Genomic DNA, 17,294 nt, shown 5'->3' on the forward strand with positions numbered 1-17,294 from the left:
ATAAGCGTCACTCATGATCGCGCTTCCGGGCTCCTAACCGCCCCAACTCCGCCCCTCTGACGCGCAGCAGCTCCTCTGGGTGGCACTGGTCTTCGCTCTGGAGAAGCAGCACGACAGGAGGTTGACAGCAGCGTAGTTTAGTTTAGTTTAGCGGGCTGTCCTGTCAGGTCGGTGGAGAGCAAAGAAAACCCCACGGTGAGCTTCGGAGAACCTGTTGAACGGGAGAGAGACATGGAGGAGACGGCCGGTGCAAGTGCGTACGGGGCTTCGCTCGCAGGAGGAGGCTTCGACTTCTACAAGTTTGTCCGACAGCCGCAAACCATCGTGCGGATACTCAGTTGGGTGAGTGGGCTGTGTGGCTGATTTACCAGCGCGTGTTCAAAGGTTAAAAAGACACAGAAGTCATATCCAACATGGCCCGTGAAGCAGGTGGCCTGGAGCGCGTAAACTGGCTCTGTGGAGCGAAAAGCTCCATTTCTATTTGAGTTGGCAGAACAACAGGCTACTATGTGCAGCGTCTCTACGGGGCGTCGTGTTGCACGCAGCTGGTGTATGACAGCAGCTCGGCGACAGCGCAGGTCAACACTGCTGTTGTCAGAGGACAAAAGAAGAAGAAAACCGTCAGACACTGAGATAGAAGCAAAACACCAACTAAATCTACTAGGATGTTTGCTTATGTTCGTCTTTTGGAGATATCTGCAGTCTGTTACACTGGAGCTGTGCTCACCAGAGAGGAAGATTACATTTAACTTCTAAAGACAGACCACAAGACGTTCTGCTACACAATTCTATGTATTTAAATGGATACATGACAGTAATATTAGTAGTTGTCATCATAAAGGGGTTGTACGCGCGACGTTTATTTGCATAAAAAGGGCTTTTCATGTACCAAGGAAAGTTATGGGAAGTTGTTTCTGCGGATCACCTGTTGCTAGGCAAATCTTATGGCAAAGATTTGTTTTTGTGGTTAAGACACTGATCTGGAAAGTCCGAAATGACTTGTAACCAGACAGGTTGTGCGATCAAATGTATTGTTGTCCAACCCTGCGTGTTTGTGAGCACACAGATTTAAAGGACTGGATTTGAACTGAAGTCCTTGAACACCTCCCTGGTGAAACACACGATTTGGATCCTCTTTTAGAGAGAGTTTTATTGGACGTGACTGCTGTCTTCTCCCCACAGACTCGTGTCCAAGATTAGAGAGACCACGGTTGATTTCCATTTACTTGGTTCATGGAGCGTAAGCTATTCGTCAGGCACATGCAGGGTGATCGTAGGTGGGCGAGAAGACACGCAGCTTCACAAGGATACTGTGGCATGTTATCCAGCGCGGTAGATGAGGACAGAGGACAGAATGTGCCCTTGGCTACCACAACTGCTGAGTGTTTATATGTTTGGGAAAATGTATGCGAGATTATATGTGTCACTGGTAAACAGGGGCTGATGGGCAGGTAAGGTGATACCTCTCCCCCGTTGGCCCTCGCTTTCACTCGTGGTGAATGTTTGCCACTGATCTCCTCCTCAAAACACAAACACACACACACACACACACACGCGCGCACACGCACGTAAGTTCAGCTGTGGTCAACTCATCTCAAATTTACACTGGCTAGATCGCCATGTATCTCTGGTGATTCTAATCTTACTTCAACAAGCCTGCACCTATGACACAAGAGAGGATTGTTCGGTCTGTAACACAGCCTACAGGTCCCATAATGCACCACACCTGCTCCTGGAACATGGAATGTCTGCGTACAGTGGCTCTTGCTCTTTTAAGGTGTTGAATCACATCACTATACCTGGTCTGACCCTGCTGTTCTGATAGACATGTGAAACAGTATATTTAGGGTAGATATTTCCCTTCTGGTGGCGTTTTTATTCATGGTGTAAACACAAGTCATCAGAAGGAGGCTGTCTGTGTTATTTGAGCAGCTTAATGGCATCTGACAGAGCAAAACAAACACGCCCCAAAAGAACATACTGTATGAACATATGGGATGTTTTTACATGTTTGTGACATCTGTCACTCACTCACACAAACACTTTCCATCTGTCCAATTATGTTGTCGTCACAATGCACAGAAACATCCGTCTGCTCCACTAACGATCCCTCTGCCTCACTTTTGTCTTGTGTTTTGGAACTCCCCACATTCACTTCCCTAATGTCTTCTGCTAGTTTTTGGTACTTTTCGTCTCGTCCCGTCAGCAGGATTGTGGCCTATTTCCCCTCTCACCTCGTCCTGCTTCCCACTAGTTAAACAGTCCCTCTCTATCCTCCTCCCAGGCTCATTATGAGTGTTGTTGGTGGAGTTTGTGGCGTCTCTGGAGTCACATGGCAGGCAGCTGCACTCAGAAGTAGGTCACATGGTTAGGTGGGTAACCAGAGGAGACAGCAACGGACCTCTTCTCTACAAATATCTTCTGGGAAGTTTGCTTTCAGTACTCCACCTGAGGATGTTTGCAAATGTTGTCACGTGACAAAACTCTCTTTTGTCGATGCGTTCAAGAAACTCCTCAAATAGTAAGCCGACTGTTTAACGGTAAACAATACAAAAAATCTGAAATCACATATTCTTCGCATTACTCTTCTTCTCCTGTGGTTGATTTTGTGACAGCAGAGCTCCTGATTGCAGGGCTTTTTAAAAAAAAATGTTATTAAGGCTTCAGTTTTCTGCTTGTAGATTTTCATATTCATGAAGTGAAACCAAAAGCTGTCTGAAAAGGCAGCACATCAGCCTCAAAACAAAAGTGACCAGCACGGCTGTAAAGTATGCAATGTGAAGTTAATGGATAAACTGGAAAAGCCAGCGCTATGTTCCTTCAACAAGACACTTTCTTCTTATGGCTTTGCAAATCATTGAAGGCCACCTTCTTCTTTTGTCTGATTCAATGTAGATATTTGCCCTGGTGGTGTTTGCGTCCATCACATCAGAGGGATACATCAACTCTGCCCACAGTGCCGAGGTAAAGTGCATCTTCAACCAGAACGACTCAGCATGTCATTACGCTATTGGCATCGGGGTGATCGCCTTCCTGGCATGTGTTGCCTTCCTGGTGTTGGACGCTTACGTGCCTTTTATGAGCAACGCACAGGAAAGGAAGTACGCTGTCATGGCAGACCTGGGATTCTCAGGTGAGCGTTATCGTTGCTTTGAAAGAGCTTTAAAGCTGCACTAATTCATATGTTTATATTAACGGTGCGTCAAATGACTTTGTGTAATGTAAAAAGTGTCGCTCATAGTGATTAACCCACATTAAAAGAGTATAGTTTGTAGTGTTTATCTTCTTCTAGCTCATTGTTTTGGTATTACGGCCCACAACTTTACTGATTTGGTACTGCTCTCATCAACTTTGTTTCCAGCCACAACCTGGACAGCTGTTTACTGCACAAAAAAACCCTCTTAAAACCCATTGTCCACTACTTGTTAAGCACCAAACATCACAGTGACACAGTTAGCTGGTGAACATAGTGAAGCATTTAACAGCTAAAGATTCAGATATTGCCCTCTGGGGCTGGAGGGGACCAAAACCAGAGCTAAAAGAGAGAAAATATTTCCCACAACCGACTCCAAATGAATGCTAATGTTGCTCCGTATCTCATGTTAAAATAAGCTAATGTTTGCTAACATGTTCACCACATATCAACTCAATTAGGTGATAATATATCAATGTTGTATCTATACAGAATGCCTCTGAGAATTGGCATAATGTGCGACAGATCGCTGCCTCTTTTCCTGACATATAATGACATGTATTATTCATCGTTGCACACGGTAGCAACATCAGCTGTACATGCCACAGTTCACAGTCAGCCATTCTTCAAGGAAACAAAGAAGTGGTAGTTAGAAAAACAGCTTGTGGTCATTTGAGCAGATGGCAACAGGAGAGCCCTTTGTTTTCATTTGACATTGTTTTTAGTATGTTTTTCACAGGAGTTACATTTTCAAATCTGTGTTTTCACAGTTTTGATATCTTTTCATGCAGTGAGGAAAAACAATAACTCATAACTATGTGTGTTTGTGCATCTGTGTCTCTTTGTGTTTTATAGGGGCGTGGAGCTTCCTTTGGTTTGTTTGTTTCTGCCTGTTGGCCAGTCAGTGGGCTGAAACTCATGACGTCACCGGTGTCCCAGAGGACGCGGCGCGAGCCACTGTGGCCTTCTCGTTCTTCTCTATCGCCACATGGGTGAGCAGGACTGCTGTTGTCTTCTTTTTAATAAAAAAAACAAAACAGCTCAGAATTTCATTCTCACCTGATTCTCTGCAAGAAAGCTAATAAGCACATTTCCCAAATTGTAAAATGAGTCCTTTAAAGCCACCACTGACTTCAGTTCATGCCAGTAAGGTACAAAAACATGCAAGAGACTTTAAATCTGCTTAAGAGAGATCATTAATTAAGTATTTCCTGTTGGACTTCTGCATAATAACACATGAAGTCGCATATTGTTTGTAAAAGTCCTCCAGGATGGTGCGTTCAATTACTGGTGGGAACCTGACATACGAGGTTTCAGAGTCAGCTGCTGAACAGCAAACCTTATATTCCTAGAAACTATAATCTAGTTGCTCTCAGACAGATATTCCATCTTGTGTAACACTTATATTACCCTTAAGTTACAATAATAGCTGAGAGCAAATAGCAAATGTTTGTCTTCTGGACATCGTCAGGGTCTTCTTTAGCTGGCTTTCAAATCGTGTGTTGGAGTTTCCCACCATCACTTGAATGCGCCATTCAGAAGACGTCAAACCCTGCATTAAACCTCATTAGCACACATCACACATGTTGCAATAATGTGACGCATGGACCGACTGAATGTCATTGTGGTGGATTGTCTCCACCAAGAAGCCTCCAGACTCTGCAAGTTAGGGCAAGTTTTGACACTGATACGAAGTGAAACCAGTTCAGTTAGAAGTTGAGAAAAATACATCAATCACTAAAAAAAGTAAAGATTTGAAACATCCTCAGGAATATAATGTTATTTATAGAAATACTGGAACTCTTCAAAGTGACTGTAATAACTTTGACATTTTTATTTCATTATACAGGGACTCCTGACCTACTTTGCGTTGATCCGTTTCCGCCGCGGTGTGAATGAAGTAACCATCCCAACCTACACTGAGCCACAACCAGATCACCACACCCCTTACCCTCCGACCTACGCCCCCACCTCCTACAACCCCACTACCTACACCCCTACCACTTACAACCCCTATCCCAGCAATGTGCCCGACATGCAGCCCCCCTACCAGCCAAACCCCCAGCCGCAAGGAGACGCTGACTACCAGCCGCCCAACTACTGAGACAAAGGGAGGTCACATGGACCAGATCATCTGTTGGTACACTGATTGTTGTTGCACTGCACAGACCCAGAGCTATATCATATTGATGTGGTTTTACATTTGATTCAACACACTTTTCCAAGTGTTGTCCAATTTGAGAGCCTGCGCAGTGCAACTGCAAGTTAGAGACGAGGGACACCGTCGTTTACGTGAAAGGGTCGGCGGTCGGATATGAAGACGTCAGGCTGACTGTTGAGTATCTGACCTTAGACCTGTGTGCAAAGACGCAACTCTTTACCTCAAGAGGGCTGATCCTGATGGGGAGAGGTAGATAGAATGTACCCAGGAGGTCGAAGGTGACATATAACGTGACGTTGTGAAGAATGTGTTCCTCTTTACTCTCTGGTGGAACCTGAGAATCTGTATTTGTACATAGATTTGACCTTACAAAGCTGCCATTTTAATGGTTCTATGTGCCTGTTTTTCTTTGCTTGTTTGGTTTAGTGGATGTTTCAGGATGTTACCAATTACAGTGGGAAAAGACCACTATAAAGCCAAATGTCCCCCTGTGATTTAGTTAGTTTCTTTTGTAAAACGTGGGTTCTGTACAGATTGTGCAGTCATGTTTTATAGCCATAAAACCGTAAAATCACCCCCGAGAGAAAGTTTTGCAATCTTTGCGCTACAGTAATGTTGCTCCTGGGTTTGCCATCTCAACTAGCCATGTCTTTAAGACCGCTCTAATGTGCTGTTGATGATGGTCACATGAGAACACATAAAACCCGCTCCATTTCTTAAACTCTGATCATTGCGGATATAACAAATTTGTGTTAACAGTGGGTTACGTGTGCCAATCTGTAGAAGTGTTTATTGGACGTTCATAGCCGGTGTTGCCCTTTAAGCTTGTGGTTCAGATAGGAGGGAGGAGAATGTAGATAACTGCACTTATTGAACAGGTTTATCCACCGAGCATGTCCTCCTACTGGAGAGTAACTTATTAACTAGCAGAAACAATGCTCCCTCTCAAACCTGCGAACGGAGCGGCCACACGCTGATTCTTATCTCCTGTTTACAGACTTCTCTTAATCTAAACTGTTGAAGACAGACTGCAGCAGGTGTGTCTTTACCAATGACAAGATTAACGCCTCAGCCTGCAACGGTTAGAATGCAACACCTTTCATTAGACTACTGGTTTCATTTGTTGCTTTGTGCCCGACGGTCCGACTGCTGTAGTTTGTCTAGAGTGATGCTAAAAAGTTGACCTGAGGTCCCCATAGATTTGGATTTAAACAGACTCTAGATCTGCAAATGACAGACCAGCAATTGAATGTGGTTATATATATATATATATAAACATGCTATTGTGGTACCACATTGAAGATATTTGTACAAGTGAAAATACATTGATTATTGATAGAAAACGCATGAACTTGCTGAAGGCATCTATATGAAAAACATCTGTTGATTTGTCATTTGTACCTTAAGGAGAAACTTAAAGGGTTTTTGGGGAAGAAAAGTGAGTCAAATGTGCCATGATTAAATATTAAAGTTAAGCTGTGCATCACAGCTGCCCTTGTGTTTTTTTTTGTATTGCAAAGGCTGATTTTCAGGCCCTGGAGAAGCAGTTAAATCTGCTCTTCAGTTGATATTTAAAATCTGCTGAAGTCTGCAGCTCGTCGTTGCACAACCTAAATCACCCAACTGACAGGAAACCTCTAAATTGTGCCTTTATATTTACTGTCCAAATATAGTATTATGGTAACAAGGTAATGTCATTTTAAGTTTGATAAAGATACATGTTTTACATGAAAGGCTGGATGATTTGTGACGCCTACAATTGTTTTATAAATACTGGTCCCTTTGGTTAGCTTGATTTGTTTTTCTATTTTCTTCTGACAGTTGTTAAGTTGCCATGTGCCCCTTTGCCTCCATTTTTTTTAATGTCAGAATGAAATCAGTCACAGGAAGTTCGTTATTTTAAGGTTATTGTTGCATCTGTGCACTGCAGTATTACAGGTTTCATATTGTAGGGATGATATACTTTTTCCATTCCAACCTACCACCTCCCTGCACAGCCTGCCAGGATTTAAACAGGTTATTTTGGTCCTCTGTCTCATGTGAGGGCATTCAATTACGTATCACACAGTTAAGTGTGAGAGAGTTAAAAACATACTGAACGCTTTAAAAATGGGGAAATGGAGAATCTCCCCACGGTTATGATATAATGTACTTCAAACTACTGCTGACCTGCCAAACATGACAAAATGGCTAAACCTTCCACAAAAGGTTTTTTTCTTTATAAATGTAACCAGAATATACAATTATACAAACATAATTAAAAACCTTAGATTTGACAGGATATTGCTACAGTTAAGGATGTTGAAACCCAAGCAACCCGTGTTGTGAAACCCACGACTGTTATTAGTCTTCAGGGTTATTAAGTGCCCCGTCATCAAGTAAAAAACATTTAGAAAATACATAGAATACATTACACCTATTAGACACCAAATAACACACAAACACTTCCAGGAAATTACTTCGGCTGATCAAATCCAACTTGTTAGCAGAACCTTTAAAATGTCAGGAAGCAAAAGTTAATGTCAAATAAAAATCCATTTTCCAACCAATGCTGGCTCACACACATAAACCAACCAAACAAACAACCATTTGATCTCTAGATTTATACTCTCCACCACTTCAGGCAACAAGTCTTATTTTTGTGTTCAGAGATGGAGAGAAGAGAAAAGCTTCCTCGGAATCGCAGAGTCCACGAGTTTTACTGAGAAGTTGTGTTGTGGAGTTTCATTCCTGAAAGGAGCACTGTTCTCTTTGTCCACCATCAGACCTCCATAACACTTTCTACACACCGCCTGATACTTGTCAGCTCCACCAATCACTTCCACCTGTGGCACAGAGAAACCAGAGTTGACAGGTTTACAAGAATTTAAAAAAAAAAAGGTTCACTACCCACTCTATAATTAAAGATGGCTGACATACACAACAATTATTCACAGTAATATTCAGAATTTCCTCAGAAAAACATGTTCAAGTATTTAAGAGTATTTGGTAAAACTATCTTGTTATAATATAATTAAGGCCTAAAGAGAGATTAGAAGTTATTTGTTCCAACCCAGAAAAGTGTTCTGAAGCACTTTATGGCTAACTTATTAAAGACTTTTCTCGGGATTGCCTCCTCACCTCCTTCTCCGCTCCTATCCTCTTGGTGTAGGCGGCTTCTTTGTAACACTGCATGCAGACGGCGTGGAGCTTCACGACGCTCTCCGCTAGAGGGATGAGGTTCAGGATGTTTCCAAACGCCTACAAGAATGCACAGGACAGCAGAAAAGCACTAAGTACCAGTGAATGGATGGAGGTATAATCACGTTACGAGGACAGAACAGACGCACTACAGTGAGGAATAATGAGCTCGTTGAACTCTCGGTTATAGTGCTGCTCATGCAGATTGTTGACGTCTCCTTCCTTAATGAGTCTTGTTGCGTCCACAGCCACAGAGGTGCTCTATCTGCCTCAGCAGCATCCACACACTGTCCGTCTGTCAGTATGGACCGTGAGCGTTTGCCAGTATCACAGTGACATGTGGAGACGAAAGACAAACACTCACTTTTCTCTGGAAGGTTCCATCCAAAGCAGCTACAATGATCGTCTTCCCTAAATTGGCCATCTCCTCACAAAACTCCACGGTGTCTGGAAACTACAACAACAATAGTTAGTGCGGGATTTGTCCTGAGTAACACATTCTGGCCTCTACGGAAGTGAACGGTAACTATTTTAGGGTGAAGAAGAGGAAAATAAACAGAGTATGTAGACTTACAAACTGCCCTTCGTCAATTCCAATGACACAGACTTGTGCTGCCAGAGGCCGCATTTCTTCCAGACAGCTTGCTGGTACAGCTTCCATTGTGTTTCTAAAAGATGGAGAAGATGGAGGGGGAAACTTGAAGTTTGTTCGGGCCTCCATCAAGCTGCTGAACTTTAATGCAATAGAGGTTTGTGTAATAAATACACAGGCACTTTAATTCATACAGGCTCTTTTTTTAAGTTGCTGCGTTGTTAATGTCAAATGCCTCCAGCGTTTTAAAGTTGATCCTCATTCAATTCCTGATTTTTGTTCAATTCAAAATAAAGTTTATTCTTTTAGACAAGAGGTTAATCGTACTTGTAGATATCCTTTCAGCAAATCCCTCTCAGCTTAACATTTTTCTTTTGTCATCTCTATTTCACTCTTTCTAGTGTGATATGTGCATCCATCCATCCATCCATTATCTTCAACAGCTCATCTTCAGGGTCACGGGGACATTGGGCGAAGGCAGGGTTCACCCTGGACAGGTCACCAGACCATTGCAGGGCAAACACACAGAGACAGACAACCATTCACGCTCACATTCACACCTTAGAGTAATCAATTACCCTAAGCTGTCTTTGAACTGTGGGCAGAAGCCGTAGAACCCACGCTGACACGGGGAGAACATGCAAACTACACATGGAGGCAACAGTGCTAGCCACTACACCGCCGTGCAGCCCTTTATGTGTGCAATCACATATAATCTTAAGTAAGCGTGCACAAATGAATACCAAACTAATGAACAAGGTTACAAAACCCTAAGGTCTTCCTTTTCTACTGACTTCATTACTACACGCCAAAACACAAAGACACATTTCTGTAAATGTGAGCAACTTAGCTGAATAACAGTAAATGAAAACAGGGGACTTACTTGTCATGTGTGGCCATGCCTGTGTCAGAATAACGTGTGTCTTTGGCATATTTGATCACCAAGCATTGGTACTGGGCTATCTGGAACCGGCGCACTCTTCTCATCAGTTCAGTGCTGCAGGTTAAGAGGAAATATAGAAATTAAATTGAGTTAATATCAGTAAAAAAACAAACATTTATTCTATTCATTAAAATACAATAGTCAGATAAATGACAGAGCCTCTCGAACACCAACTTCCTACAATACCATAAGCATGAGGTAATAAATACTGTGTAATATTGTGTAGTATAATGTGCAACATCAGTAAAATATGGTCATAAAATGAGTTAGCTTACAAAGCATAACGTTACTGTATAGTAACTGTACATATGACATGTATTCTGTGGGAGCTGGGTAAACAATAGAGGAGATTTGGCGGGATGTTTAAGTCTGGGCGGAATATTGTTTTAACTCCTTAGTGTAATTATGAACAGAGTATATGAATAACGACAGCTGGCTTCACCTGCAGAGACCTGCTGTGTTTGTGAATGAAGAACTCACCTTTTGCCTGAAAACATCGGTCCAAAGATGACCTGCCGATAGATAGAAGAGAGGCTGTTAGTGAAGACTGAGGAAGTAGTTCAACGTTTAACGAGTCAATAACATGGTATTCTTTAAAAAAAGACACCTAACGGTATCCACCGTTATCGTGTCCTGCTCATCTTGAGGGTACGATGTGATAGAGACAATATAGTTGTTAACGTCCAGATCAATCGGATACGAACCTGAATTTGTCCGCGTGCTTTTCTCGGGGAATTTGGCAGAACTCTCGGAAAATCCACACACTCCATTCTGACTTAAAGTCGCTATAAATAATAATTAAAAAACAGTTCAATAAATAAGAAATATATGACTAATTCAATCACACAGGACAAGTTGTCCTGAATCCAAACGTTGAAAAGCGCGCCGGCCGCTGTGCGCTATTTTATCTCAGATTCAACCAATGAACGTAGAGTCACGTGACTGTTTCAACCAAACAGCGACCTCAGAGATGTGACGGTAGAGAGCGCCGGCGCCACTTCTGACCAATCAGAGCACAGGACGTCATATCAGTGGGAGGAGCCACTTTTACATTTGTTTTTCTATTTTTTTTGAGAGGGAGGGAGCACCTGAAACGTTAAAAAGGACAAAAAAGTTGAAATGTGGGATTGTAAAATGTTACCAACATCATGTAGAAACAAACAGCATACACTTTTAAATTCACACATTCAGGTTTTCTTTTTAATTGGCTATTTACTGAGGCAACTCTGAACAATATGCCAAGAATAATGTCAAGTTTTACAGTTAAATAAAGCAGAAACCCACAGGCACCCAGCTGACACACCCAATATAAAAGTTATATAATTAAATATCATTGACAAACAAAGCCTGTAACTGTGGCAGGGCGAGCAGTTTTATATCAGCACGCGGCGACTTGTACTCTGCAGAGAGCAGCTGTTTCTAGTGGTCAGTCAGAGACAGACGTGTGTACTTAGGTCATAAGTCTAAAGTCCGGAAGTCTCTCAGCTGCGCACATGTGGATCGGATTCAACTGACAGCAGACTTTCAGCGAATTAAGTCACTACCAGAGATAAAAATGATGCACTGGACAAAAATGCAGAAAGATGTAAGAGACTTTTAAGTTCTTTTTTCATTTTTCTTTTTCTCCGCGAGCATTCTGAGATTCTTGGGTGTAACGTTGACAGGGTTGTTGTGATTTGTATATCTCTAACTGTGAGTTAAGCCTATAATTTGACTTTTTGAAATAGCAACATTTTATAGTTCCTGTTTTTACAACCGATGAATGAAGTTGCATTAAAAGCTTGACGGCCTCAGTAAAGCGGAGGGTAAATAACAGCAGGGGAGGGCGCTGTTCCCCATGTTTACACTGTTCATCAGCGGCTCGTGGTGGTCGGTGCCTCGGCTCTCATGGCCGCCCAGCTGACCAGCAGTCTCTCCGTGTGACAGGAGCTTGACAGGCAGTATTCACCCAGCCAGTGGTCGCACAGGATGTCGGCAGACGACGTGATCAAGGCTCACCAGAAGGCTTTAAAGGAAGGTCGGTCTGTTTTGAAGCTAAGATGCTAATTCGCAACAATGAACAGAAATCTAGTAACATCGGCCAGCAGTGAGGAACAAAGGTGCTTTGACAAATTTTGGAGCCCGAGATAGATAGTCGACATGTCGACAAGCTGCTTTAATATATTTCAATAAGTCTAAAATGTGTAATAGTAACCAGTATTATGGATGAGTTTTGTTAAGATTTCTAAAAGAACTTCAGAGTGTAAAAGGGGGAAAAAAACATGCTCCCTCTAGGCTACATGTTCCACACAGAATTACCTAATTGGGACATTGAATTGATTTTGGAGAGCATACTGTGCCAGGTTTTGTAGCCAGAGCTTAACAAAAAAGGGAAAAATTGGAAATGAGGGTCTCTAAATGAAGTTGCCCCTCACTGATCTACAGAATTTGGACTACATCTTGTACAAATATGCTTCTCCACAATGAGGAAACCTGATTATGAATGTTATATACAATTTACATTGAATACCTTTTTATTAGATAGCCAACAGCAGGGAAATGACAGGAAGTGAGCAGTGAGAGAGATGAGCCATGCCACAAAGGTCCCCAACCGCAGTTGAATCTGGGTTGTTACCGTTCACCATCAGTGCCTCAACCCATGGGCCTCCCGTGAGAAACTGGGACAACTAATGGGAATGTCTGCTTCCGTCTAAACCAGAGAATTAGACACAAAATCAGGAATTCCTCACAATATAGCTTACAATACTGAGCAGCATTGTCCACAATGACCTAATACACCCAGAAATGTTAATGGTAGACATGGTCTCACTGTATGTATTGTCACGTTGTATACCCGTCGTGTCATGCTTTGACTCTGTGTGTGTCCAGGAACGGAGCGCGCCCGTGGTCTGGCTCAAACGTTGCTCAACGTGCCATACGGAGAGGGAGATGGAGAGAAACTGGATGTCTACATACCCCGCACCAACTCTTTGGGTACTAACATGTGTGACTGTTAACACCACCCCATTGGCATGTTTCAAACAGCAGCAGCTTAGATAACGCGTGCGGATTAACGGGCCTGATTCCCTCTGTTTCAGATGTCCCCCTTGTTATTTACCTACATGGAGGCTACTGGCAGTTCCTCAGGTACGGTGTTGTGTTCTCGTCTGCATTGCAGATTTAAATTTCTTCGTCAGGTTTGCCCCGTTGTTGATGCTTTGTGCTCATACAGCAAGGAGGAGTCGGGATTCATGGCTGTTCCGCTCGTTGACAAAGGTGTAGTGGTGGTTGCCGTCGATTATGACATCGCCCCCAAAGGTAGAGCCTCTTCATTTCAGCTACGCTTGTTTCTCTTCCTGGGGAAAAAAGATTGTTTTGTGAAGATGAGCTGGGAATGTCATCGCTCTGCCTGTGCCCCTTTCAGGCAGCATGGACCTGATGGTATCTCAAGTACGCAGGAGTGTCGTGTCTGTTGTCCAGCAGTACTCTCACATCAGGTACCCATGCTTGTTTTCTGACCCGTTATTAATTCAACTTAATGCTTTACATTAAAATGCATTTTGAAATGTTCCCTCTAACCCCGCTCTACTCTCACACAGAAAGAGATAAAATGCCATCATCGCGGTCATCTCTGTTTGTCTTTTTCTAAACTCTGATCCCTCCCTCAGTGGTCTGTACCTGTGTGGCCACTCTGCTGGGGCTCACCTGGCTGCAATGGTCCTCTCCACTGACTGGTCGCAGTACAGCGTCACTCCTCAGTTCAAAGGTAAGGTCCGTCAGGTGAAACGGGACGAGTGATGGAGGTGACATGTGCAAATGCAAAGGTTGAGACGCAAATACTGTACAGCTGATATAGTTTTGTCTGTGTTGTTGTCTAACAGGTGCTTTCCTTGTTAGTGGCATATATGACCTCCTGCCCATTCTGTCCACCTACGTCAACGAGCCTTTGAAGATGACAGAGTACGTTCCTTACCGCAGTGCACGTAACTGTACCTGTAGTGCAATTACACACACACACACACACACACACACACACACACACACACACACACACACACACACACACACACACACACACACACACACACACACACACACACACACACACACACACACACACACACACACACACACACACACACACACACAAGTGATCTGATTGTTACTCACTTTTTACTGCAGGGTTCCCACGCGTCCTGGGAAACCTGGAAAAAGAAGGTTGATTAATTTTCCAGTCATGGAAAAGTTAGATTAGAGTCAAAATGTCCTGGAAAATCTTGTGTCGTCCACCTGGGAAATAGTTCCAACCTTCTCCTATTTTCCAGTGAACTACGAGTCTATCTATCAGAGCTCCCCACATTGTCATTTGAAGGGGTTTAGGTATATTTAGGATCATATTAACATTCATGGGTGAGAGTATTTTTTAATAGGCTGTTACGTTGTGGAAGAGCAGTGAAAACACCCCAAATTGGCTGAAACTCTGAATTACATTATCAGTCACTGTAGGCTGGTTAGGTGTGTTTGTCAATGTCTTAATGCATAGATATTTTTCAACATTTGGTATTTCTAACAAAAACAGCTATGCCATTTATAATCTTTGTAGAATACTACATGTTGAGCTCCTTTTTAAAATCACAACTTGACAGATCTAACTGCTTAGGTCTTGAAGATTTTCACATCTAAAAATGGGATCATGAAACCCTGCAGGTGTGTTAAGCGCGAAGATGTGAATTAACTGATGTAGAGAGCATTGTGTGTGAGGGTGTTGTGATCGTCTTTGTGGAGGAGAACTGTGCATGTAAAGCTCGTTTTTTGTGTGTGTGTGTGTGTGTGTGTGTGTCGTACCACTCAGTATTTGACTCTTCTTTCCCCCGGGTGTCTCCTGTTTGCAGGGAGGTGGCGGTGAGGAACAGCCCCAGCAAACTGGTCCCTCAGCTCAAACTCTCCTCCTCCAGCTGCCACATCATCGTGGTCGTCGCTGAGAACGACTCGCCCGAGTTTCGCAAGCAGTCGGAAGAATACTACAAAGTCAGTGCTGCTGAGCATGAACACTATTTTGATTAGAGTATCCATCCATCTATTATCTTTAACCGCTTATCCTGGACAGGTCCCCAGACTATCACAGGGCTTGATTAGAGTATGATGGGACTTGTTTATTAAAGCTACCCTGTGGCGTTTTCTTGTAAACTCTCTGCATTCTTCCTCGTCACTGCCTTTGTTGGTGCAATGCTATGTTTCTTTCGAGTGTAACTGTAGGCAAGTGACAACCGGCGCAATAGTGTTAAACGGGTGGCAGGAAAGTGTATTGCGTGCATGCGCTTCCTTGTTTACAACACAAACATTGCACAGTAGCACTGCTAGTGATCAAAAGCTCCTTGCTTAAATGAAAAATAAATAGTTTGATCAGCAGTTTGAGACAATTTCATATCCTGACAAATTAAATGTCTGTGTAATATATTGGTAACCGTGCTTTATTAGGATATGAAAGTTAGAATTTTTTTAATAATTGTGTGTGTGTATGTATGTATGTATGTATATGTATATGTATATGTATATATATATATATACTATTTCCTTACCTCTTTCTTCTGGCTTTAAAGACTTTGGAGGCGTCAGGACTCAATGTGACCAAGGAGGATGTGGCAGATACCGACCACTTCAATATCATTGAGCAACTGGTAGATGGGGAGTATCACCTAACAAAGGTACACACGTTCACTAAACTACACAAGCATTGATTAAGGTTGATATCATTTTCCAGTCTTTTTTTAATTTGTCTGACTAATAGCTATACAATATTAATGTAAACCCTGTAACTGTGCAGCAGTAGTAGTCTTAAACCTGCTACCGTCAGCTTCCCTTTCATCATCCAACCCATCTTTACTAGCTATCCACAATATTCAGCATACATTTATTGACTGTAGTATGTTTTTTTTATAATCTTTAAGGTTGTTTTATGTTTGTGTGAGGCACTTAACTATTTTTTTTAATTCCTTTTTTCCTCTGTAGCTTCTCTTGAAGACGATGGGGAAGAGCTAAGGTGGCGGTCTTTATTCCATCACCTAATATCAACATACCTCTGTATCAGCATACACCTCTTAAGTCATCGTGCACCGATACTGATAATATATGCATTAGTTCAGGTTTGTACAAGGTGAAAGTACAATGCCTATCATTTTGATTCATCAATAATCAGGTGGCATGGATTGTTTTGAACATCTTGATTATACACGGTTGTTTATTGTAGATACTGTCACAAGAAAAATGTGTCATAAAAACATTGCGTGCCTAAAGCAGAGTCACTTCAAGGTGATTGTAGCAAATGATACTGCTGTCAAACTTGCTCAGTTGTAAACAGATTATTTAACGACCATTGTGCACAATGTTATCATCAGGAAGGACTGTTCCACCGGCACACTAAGAGTTGAGAAGTAGTTTAGGCATATTTCCAGTTTTTATAAAAAGGTGAGTCTGTTTGTTTTGTGATTTTCTTTGAATAGGAGCTCATGTCAAGACTACTGACATCATACCGAGTTAATGTAGGTTTTAATTGTAACCTACAAAATGCTGACATCTCACCCAGGACACTTTAATGGACACTATATATTTGCACCTAATAGTAGATTACTGATATCGAAGTACACATATTTTAAACAAACAGATGTGACTAAATGTACCGATGCACTTGTTACTGCGCTCATTCTAGCATCTTAAATAATTGGTTACATTATTGTTAACACAAAGTGTTGTATTAATCATTACTGTAGATTATAAAGAGAATCATCGCAATAAATATTTATATTTGAGAATTCCTGTAGAGGCAGTTGTTTGTGTATGTAGATGATATTTGCTGCAATTTGATTGTCTTGTCTTTGAAGCAACTAGTTGCATGTTATAATGCTTAAAATATGTACTCTGTCTTATTTTAGCATTAGTTCCACACCTGTCATAGCCATATTTATGGTAAAGTTTGTTAGGGAACAACTTAAGTACACTATTATGTTGAGGCTGGTCCTGCATTGTTGATCTTGTGGCTCCTTCTCAAAATCTAGTTTGAAGACTTTTATTATAGTGTATATACTGAACTTATTCCCAAATAAAGCTGTATCCAGTCAAATTGCCATAAAATGACACAGAAAACCAAGGCCGACACAGAGGAGTGCTGGTTGGTTTCTGTGCAAATAAGTTGCCTTTTATTAGGTGCCCATGTAGCTAAAACGAATGCAATTTTAACACAACAGCCTGC

The 17,294-nt window shown here is 42.1% G+C and overlaps 3 protein-coding genes across 3 annotated transcripts; 2 read left to right on the top strand and 1 right to left on the bottom strand.

The window, feature by feature from the left end:
• The first annotated feature begins 104 nt into the window (after positions 1–104).
• On the top strand, positions 105–6,842 carry syngr2b (synaptogyrin 2b). Its single transcript, XM_079159894.1, has 4 exons — positions 105–342; positions 2,896–3,133; positions 4,049–4,185; positions 5,043–6,842. Exons 1-4 carry the CDS (start codon positions 232–234, stop codon positions 5,295–5,297), a joined length of 741 nt encoding a protein of 246 aa, XP_079016020.1. The 5' UTR covers positions 105–231; the 3' UTR covers positions 5,298–6,842.
• A 136-nt stretch (positions 6,843–6,978) lies between these two features.
• tk1 (thymidine kinase 1, soluble) lies at positions 6,979–10,929 on the bottom strand. The gene is made up of 7 exons (XM_079159895.1): positions 10,774–10,929; positions 10,550–10,581; positions 10,010–10,123; positions 9,109–9,202; positions 8,899–8,988; positions 8,475–8,594; positions 6,979–8,179 (listed from the first exon to the last, which is right to left on the bottom strand). Exons 1-7 carry the CDS (start codon positions 10,837–10,839, stop codon positions 8,000–8,002), a joined length of 696 nt encoding a protein of 231 aa, XP_079016021.1. The 5' UTR covers positions 10,840–10,929; the 3' UTR covers positions 6,979–7,999.
• Positions 10,930–11,234: 305 nt separating this feature from the next.
• afmid (arylformamidase) lies at positions 11,235–16,831 on the top strand. Its single transcript, XM_079159431.1, has 11 exons — positions 11,235–11,654; positions 11,996–12,086; positions 12,938–13,042; positions 13,147–13,195; positions 13,281–13,366; positions 13,473–13,545; positions 13,717–13,814; positions 13,930–14,008; positions 14,941–15,076; positions 15,649–15,753; positions 16,058–16,831. The coding sequence occupies exons 1-11, from the start codon at positions 11,625–11,627 to the stop codon at positions 16,085–16,087; spliced, it is 882 nt and encodes a 293-aa protein (XP_079015557.1). The 5' UTR covers positions 11,235–11,624; the 3' UTR covers positions 16,088–16,831.
• The last annotated feature ends 463 nt before the right edge of the window (positions 16,832–17,294 follow it).

Source organism: Pholis gunnellus (assembly GCF_910591455.1).
Source record: "Pholis gunnellus genome assembly, chromosome: 5".
In the NCBI taxonomy this organism is placed as follows: Eukaryota; Metazoa; Chordata; class Actinopteri; order Perciformes; family Pholidae; genus Pholis; species Pholis gunnellus.